The sequence below is a fragment of the Poecile atricapillus genome, chromosome 4 (genome assembly GCF_030490865.1).
Source record: "Poecile atricapillus isolate bPoeAtr1 chromosome 4, bPoeAtr1.hap1, whole genome shotgun sequence".
In the NCBI taxonomy this organism is placed as follows: Eukaryota; Metazoa; Chordata; class Aves; order Passeriformes; family Paridae; genus Poecile; species Poecile atricapillus.
Genome location: NC_081252.1, coordinates 52,118,245 through 52,126,668, shown reverse-complemented (window position 1 = coordinate 52,126,668; position 8,424 = coordinate 52,118,245). Strand labels below are relative to the sequence as shown.

Here is an 8,424-nt window from a genome sequence, read left to right as displayed (position 1 = left end):
CTGTCTGAACCACAGTCATCTTCTTGGTGTTCCTGTAATGAGAAAGGAATTTATTTTCCCATGTCTGGGTTGAGATAACAGGTTTGCCATACAGAGCTGACTATTCACAGAAACTTTTCATTTGTAAATGTAGCACACTCTGCTGTGGTATTTTAAATCTTCTATTTCTAAGCTGATTTTTGTGAACTTGTCAGATTGGAACTGCTTTCCTCTCTGCTACTAAAACTACTCAAATTTTTAGTTCATCCTCTGCTGCTTCTTAGCATAACTCTCTTTCTCTTAGGGTCTGTATGGCAGTTCCAATTAAGCAGACTACCCTAAATGTTTTTTTCCCACTCTTGAAATATGTTTTTGTTTTGTTTTGTTTTTTTCCAGCAGACTAGTTATGAAAATATTGAACAAAGAGTAAAAACTTGCTTGGTTCTATTTAAAAAGGAGAGGCGATAACAACAGCCAAGAAAATCTACCAGATGGTTCTTTTAATAAATACATTAAAGTCTCTTTTATTTTTCTCCATTTTTAGCGACTAACATAACAAAAACTTTCAGACCATCAAACCAGTTTTCACAATCTGCCATAAATTTGCATTTCACAGAAATAATCCTGACAAGCACTAATAGATGAACGTTGTTGGTGCAATAATAAAACAATATAAGGCATATTTACACCATCCTTACATACAGAACACTGTACACACAAAAAAATCACAGATCCAGAACAAAGTAAATTCAATCCCTTAGACATTTTACGTTTATAGGCTTGGTATCAAACAAGTAATTCTCCAAGCAACAGATAACCTCTTGTTCTTGTGTGATTTATTTGTAATATTGTGCTCATGCAAAATAGGTATTTGCTTTATTGCATTAACATTGAGAGAATGTTGGGAATTAGTTCCAAAACCAGTTCAATTAAATTTTAAACCCTGCTTGTCTTCATCCTTAGCAAGTCTGAGTCATTTTTAATGGTGACATAAAATGAAGTGTTAACTGATGATTGAGATTTTTATTTGTTAAGTTCCAAAACAATAATGAAGCTCAACTGACTGTGGTTTGAAAACCATCTTTCTTGACCATGCAATTTTTTTCTTTGCTAATATGAAGTGGTTTAGATGAGACACCTTTTGCATTTTTTAAGTTTCTATCTTTTTATATATATATTTTTAAAGAAAAACATGTACTATCCAACATCCACTGTTCACAGAAAGAAATAAGCAGCAGGAATAGCTCTGGTGGCAGAGTTGGCCAGGAGGAGGACATCAGTAAGTTAGAGGCAATGTAACATCGAATGCCTCAGAGATACGTCAGGAAAGAGTTGATTACTATAACCCATATTTCTGTAAGAGTTCAGACTGCCAGGGACGTTTGCGCTCTGGAAAGTAATCTGGAATGTGGATTTTTTTAAAATCTTGAATACATTTTCTCATTTCTTCCTCAACACTCAGCTTCTCACAGACCTTCTTTTTGGAAAGATTTGTTTCTCTGGACTTGCTAATGAGAGTTTGAAATAGTTCACTGTTCCTGCGTTTGTCTGGTGGTGGCATCCACTGCACGGGGGCCTTCTTAGACGGACGATCCAACGTCAGAGTATTTGGCTGGTGGGCTGTGGATGGCTGAGTGCTGGTGGCATTTTCTTGAGGGGTGCTCGCTTCCGAGTGGCTGTCACAGCTTGAGGTGGACAGCTCATTACAGGAAGTCCCACTTTCACTGCCTTTGTCCAAAACTTTGTCGTGCTTCCTTTCCTCGTGGTCTTGTTTGGGGGAAACGGTTCGCTGGGGGGGCCCTAATATAAAGCAGGAGAGAAAAAGTGTTAAGCAAGCACTGCTTTACACAGAAAACTGATCAGATACCATTTAGAAAAACACAATTCAGAGTCTCAGCTTGCAAAAGTTGATGTCATTTCCTTGTAGGTAACAAAACTATCCCCAACTGGTACACAAATTGAAGGTCTGGGCCTCAAAATTCTCACTCCTAAAAATGTTTACAGCAAGAATAACTTCACTGCCTGCCTCAGAATCCAGGTAATGAAGCATGCATGATGCTCACAGATTACCTGCACTGGAAATCTTTGCACACAAATTTAAATGAACTGGTTTGCTACTACACGGCAACAAGTATATTATGACAAATTAGATTTTGTTGTTTGAACGAGATACTACTGTACAATTTGCAAGCTCTTCACTTGAATAAAAATATTCTAAGGACTTAGATTTTATTTTTGGAAGCTCTCAATTCACCTTCTCTGAACAGTCTACTGATACTGTACTCTGCAGATGTCAGCTCTGCAGAAGCCCCAGACAGAAGAAGGATTATTAAACTTAGGATAACAGAGAGATTGCTCACTGGTGTCAGAGTCTTTAGGGTTTTGGGGTTTTTTTATCCTGTAATGATTTCACTGCACTTCTTACTGTCAGTTGTTACCCAGACTTGGTGCAAGCTCAGAATTCAGCTGTACACCTCCTACTGCACAGCCTGGCAGGGAAAAGGAGGTTATGAAGTTATGGGTAAAGAGGCATTCTGCCATGACCACCACCCTCTTGGCAGGCACAACTCAGCAATCACATGCCTGAAAATCAGACCTAGGCTCTTATTCCCTCCATATATCATTTTTGCTTTGAAGTCTTAAGCAGAATATGAATGTGAAATTAAGTGGTAGCCACTAAATCTGTACAAGCATTTTCAGTTTTGAAGATTTATTTCAAAACTCCAGCTGTAAAGTGAAATGATGCTATGCTGACATCATATTAACGTCACAATCTTAATTTAGTACACTATCTAAAGAAGACAGAAATATCAATGGAGTTTAAGGAGTGTTGGACTGGACCAAAGAGAAAAATTTCAAAGATGTTTAAGGATCTAAATGGAAATGTAGAGAGGGGATCCAGTGGCAGTTGTGTGTTTGCTACAAATCCTGAAAGCATCCAAAGAGGTTGTGTATCTAAATATCTTATGAAAACTAGATTATCCCTACAGTTTATCCAGACAACACCAGCACCAGCCTTTGCCAGTATCAAAACTAAGAGTATGATAGTTCTACCTTGGGTCACTGGAACAGAGTTGCAAGATTTTCGATTCACTTAGCATTTTGTTGTTCGGAATTACAAATTAGAAATGCAATTACAAAGAATGCAGAAGCAATATGAAGACCCCGGTTGTCTTTTTGACAGTGCAGTTCTGTGACTAAAAGGAACATAAGAAGATTGCAGTATTTTATATGAGACAGAGGAAAACAAAATAAAGCAATACACAAAGGAAAATAAAGATTAGTCTAACAATAGCAGCATTCAACAACCTGCTTTTCTTTTGTTTTACCCAGCATCCCAGGATGCTGTGTCCCATTTTTGTAGTCCATCTAGAGAAACCCATGAATAATCAAGAGCCAAAGAGAGACAACAATCCTACAGGGCTTGTACTTACATTATGCGCACTAAAAAACAGAAGCAATTTTCTACTTCATTATATTCAACCCAAATATTTAACACATGGCTGCAGCGATTTCCCTCCTCTTTCTCTTTCACAAGTATGATCACCTTCTTAAATAGATTTACATGCCTTCCTTCTATTGTTGTATCTAGCATTTCATTTCATACCTCAAGTGATTATATGAATATGCTAAATTGCGAGTCAGCTGGCATTATGGAACTACTCTGGCTTTGCAGCATGCAATTATAAAGCTGAGTAGTTAATCAGACAGTGATTTCAGTATTGTTACTCCGATTTTCAGTAACATGATTAACATCAATATCTAATCTAGTTTACAATCTTGGCTTCTTCAAATATAACAACACACTCTATGACTAAGAAACTAAAGCTTTTTGTTTGCAGTACTCAGTAGTCTTCAAGTCTCTTTCCTGCCTATTTCTTTTGCTGCAGCTTCATATATCAAGATGTTATCTCTTGTTGGTTGCTTTGTACTTAGTTCTTTATTGGTACTCCTTGCTTCACATGGGCTCAAACCCACAATGTACTAAGGATCTATTTCAGAAAAGCACACTGAAATATACCTTCAAGAATATAAAAAGATGCATTTCCTGCTATAAGATTATTCAGGAGCATGACAATAGGCAGGTATTTAAATGCTTTTTTGGATCACAGCCCTGAGGTTCACTTTCTTACAGTACTGAGCTCTGTATGCTCCACTGAATCACCTAAATTCACAGTGACTTTAATCAAAACACAAGTTTCTCCCACACCTCTCCTTTTAAAAATTAACAAATCCTCCCTCACAAAGAATTCTTTATATGCCTCTGCACTGCTTTTTCAGTAGTGTGTTATTAACAGAAGCAACAGTTCTGCTAGAGGGGAGGTTTTCCTCACAGTATTTTCTCCCTGCTGAAACCCAGTAGAATTTTAAATTATATACAAAATGATCTACAAAAGATTTGTTTAATTTTCAACATCAGGGATTATTGGATAAATTTAGATACATTTCTAAATCAAAAAACATCTCCTTATTGCCCTTTGTGCTGCCACACTTTTCACTGTACCCCCTCAGCCATTCCGCAATAATACCAAAGACATTCAAGTATTTCAGTCTACTATATTTGCACTACTGTGCACATTGAATCATAGGATAATTTAGGTTGGAAAAAACCTTTAAGATAAGTCTAACTGCTAACCTAACAATGCCAAGTCTACATGTAACACTAAAAAAAAAAAAATCACTGACTTTCAACCCATCTCTCCTGTTCCTGCCTGTTCCAGGACCTCCACCAGCTGCTGGTTCCCCAACTTGGAGAGTCTGAAGTGAGTCACTGCATCTCAGTCCTCTCCAACTCATTCTCCTCTGCAAAGATATGTACAGCTGCCCTCTCCACTGCCCACTTCTCCAAACAGCTCCCAGGTAGCACTTCTCCTCCATGCAGTTCCAGTAGACATTGAATTTCCCACTTATTTTTCCTTTAACACTCTTATTTGGCTACATCTCTCATAGAAAGTTAGAAAGTGAGCTAGCCCTTTACCTGGGCTTACTCATCACCTCTGCTATGGTGGTGTCATGGTTTAACCCCAGCCAGTAACCCAGTGGGATTGGACTAGATGGCCTTTAAAGGTCCCTTTCTACCCAAATAATACTTTAGGATTCTCCTCTTTCTTTGGTCAAATACCTGGATTCCTGTATGCAGAATGTCAGATGAGTGTATTAATTTCCTCACTCAGCTACTTTATTTCTACAGTGTCTCAAAGATAATTTTTTGGTTTATAATTCAGTTTATATTCACTGCAAAATGTAAAAAGTTGTGAACATATGCACAGACTGCTGCAGTTAGCTATTTTAGTAACTATTGTGTTGAAATGAATAATGGAAAATCTTAGCTCTGGAGTACAATGGCTATAGCTGGATGCAAGACATGTAGATAAGAGTTGAGCTGATATAAAGATGGTCATTTGGGAAAAAAACATAACCAACACTTTATATGTGTTCAATATGCACCACCTCAATCAAGAAGGATGCAATCTGCTGAAAATGCTATCTTTTACTGTTGTTTCAGAAAATATGCATAAAAGAATATTTGTGAACTGATTTGAGTTTTATGAATTCCCTTGTGAGCACTATAAAATAAAGCCTGTTTGTTGATTTAAGTAAAAACCTAAACCAATTAAAAAAATCAAACCAACGAACACAAAATCTTGAGTCTTTCTGTGATGTAATTTTAGTGAAAACAAAGTTCTTGAGGGTATTTTGTCTCCATACTTTCCTGTTTCTTCAAATACACTTAAAAACCCAAACTCAGCTCTACTTGACACAGTCCATTGAATTAATGAAATAATCCAATTAATTAAATCAGTTCATCTGAAATTATATATCTATAAACAAAACTAACTCTTGCATATGAAATAAGCATTTTGTATATTTTATATTTATTAAACATCTTTAAGAATATTTTTTCTTTCAAGAACATCTTCCAAAAATTGCAGAAAAATTGTTAACAAAATTATGACATAAAATACTGAAACAGTAAATAAATGTCATGTTTCTAGTAGATTTAATAAAAAATAAAAATATGAGGGCAACACTGTTTTAAACTGACATTACATTGTATGGTTCAGGAACATAATAGCAATGAGAACAAAATTTATTATTTGTATCTGCAGAAGAAATTCTATCTAATTCAACAATATTAGTTGCAGTTGCACATGACTGCTTAAAATGCAATTTTTTCCACATTGTTTCACATAGAGAAAAGTCCTTATTTTGAGAGGCTACACTGGACCTTTAGCCTGGAACACAGAGATGTTAAACTCCTGAATGAACTTTTTCTCCACCTGCTCTCTCAAAATTACCTTATAGACAGAGGGAATGTAAGACGAAACCTAGTGTTTTATGATTTAATATTTAAAATCTAAGTAAAATTAATTAAAATTAATATACAATTACAAAAAAATATACTTGTCTAATCTTACTGATAACTTACTTATCTAATATATGTAGTTTTTTATTATCTTTCACCAAGACTGGAAATATTACACTAAACTTAGAGAGAAGTCACCTGTGAAATCTGATGACAGATAATGGCTACTGTGGGAACACTTTCATTACCATAAGTTTGAGTACTTAATATCACACTTCAATGGTAAATGATTACCTTTTATGTCTAATTTCACTTTATTTATAAAAAAGATTACTTTTAAGAGCTCTGAAAGGATAGCTCTAAACCCCTGACATTTCCAGTGGCATATTAATAGTATTTCCAGTTTTAGGAGAAAATCCTGTTCTTAAGAGTTCAGCTCAACACAAGAATTCACTTCGAGACCTGCACAGGACTCTGCTGGACTCTTACCACTAGATCTGTAGGTTAAAACTGTACCTCTATGGCTGGCAAATTTACAAGGCACCTCCTGACTCTGTCCTGTTTATCAAAAATCAAAGCTAAACCCATTCCTTGGACCTAGCAGTAAGAGTTTATGTGGGTTTCACTCCATAGAGTTTGTCAAGAAAACTTCACTACTCATATTAGTAATCACAATTTACATCTTAGTTCTGGGGAACGGTGAAGGAGGGGAGAAGGAAGGCCACGTCTCATTAAATGTCTGTTTTAAGGTTAATATGCAGGCCTACACATGAATTAACAGAGGGACACTTTAGCTGTCCCTCTGGCCATGGATGAAATTAATCCATTATGAACATACCAAATAAACAATACTAATAACTGAATATATAGTGTGAGAAATATCTAAATGCTCTTGACAAGCTCTTCTCTAAACAGCTTGCACTTATGGGAAAAATTGAAGAGCTCAGCATAGAAATTTCTGTGGAATAAAATTTTGTGTAGGAGTCCTTATGCTGTGTGGCATTAAATTGCTTCAAGTGAAAAAAAAAAATCATTCAGTTTCCAAATTTGGTTTCATCTGGTACAAAATTTCAAAATGCTTCTTGAATTAAAGGCTTGATCCAAAGATCAAGTATATAACAGCAAAGTATTTTTGAGAAAGGAGGATTGAAGTTCAGTCTTTCCTATTTTCTTCCTCCTTTGAGATGAGTGACACATTGCTATGGTTATCCACATGCTCTCACTTTCATGTTTTTTGACCCAAATGGGTCTTGGCAATAGTCAGTGCAAAGAAGAAGAGCTTCAAAAACCTGAAAATAATGTCTCTTTCACCTTCAATTACTACAGGGTAAAATATTCATTTGGAAGAAGTAAGTTAACTTCCTTTAGGCAGAAGGGAGAATTAGTATCTGTGAGCCTTTGACTTACTACTGTGCTAAGTTCTGACCTCTTGGGTAAAAGGCCAGCACTGCTGATGCATCAGCTTCAGTACTCTGAGCAGAACCTGAATTTTATCTGATTTAAGAAAGCCAAGCATGTTGGCCTGCAAACGAAACGGCCACGGAGAGGCTTGTGAATCTCAGCAGGGCTTCCCTGACATGAAGAATAGCACTTAGGTTACTCATACTTTATCAAAACCGTTTGTAAACATGCCCTATGTTCTGTCAAAACTTCAAATCCACATCTACAGGGCATGTAAATTGGTTTGGCTTCACTAATAAGATGATTTTGAGCTGTGAGTCCAAAACTGCAAAAATTTTAAAGAAAGTTTTAGACATAAATGTTGATCCTATTTAAGTCAAAGACAACATACTCTGTGACCTTAAGTTACACAAAATTAATTAAAAAATAATAAAACCTGTTCATTCTCGTGTGAATGAAAAAAAAAAAGACCTTATCAGAAAACCAATTTAATGGAGGAAGTAGGGTAAAAAAATACTGTCTCTTCTAAAAGAAGAAAAAAAGAAAAGAAAAAAAGGGGGGAAAATAGGAAAAAAATAGAATGATTTCTATAACTTTTCAGTACTTTACTCAGAAAGCATATTTTTATTGGCATCCCTAGACAATTCATCTTTAGATGAAACCAGGCAAAATTACTGCAGATAGAACTTTAGTCCAAATATTGGAGCAAAAACATATGAATATTATGTTCTAAAGAG

General features: G+C 35.8%; 1 protein-coding gene across 1 annotated transcript in view; it reads right to left on the bottom strand.

The window, feature by feature from the left end:
* Positions 1-462: 462 nt before the first annotated feature.
* Positions 463-8,424, bottom strand: part of KCTD8 (potassium channel tetramerization domain containing 8) — a 90,156-nt gene continuing 82,194 nt past the window's right edge. The window contains exon 2 of the mRNA XM_058838037.1: positions 463-1,779. Coding sequence (XP_058694020.1) covers positions 1,319-1,779 — 461 coding nt within the window. The 3' untranslated portion in view covers positions 463-1,318. The remainder of the gene's footprint in view (positions 1,780-8,424) is intronic.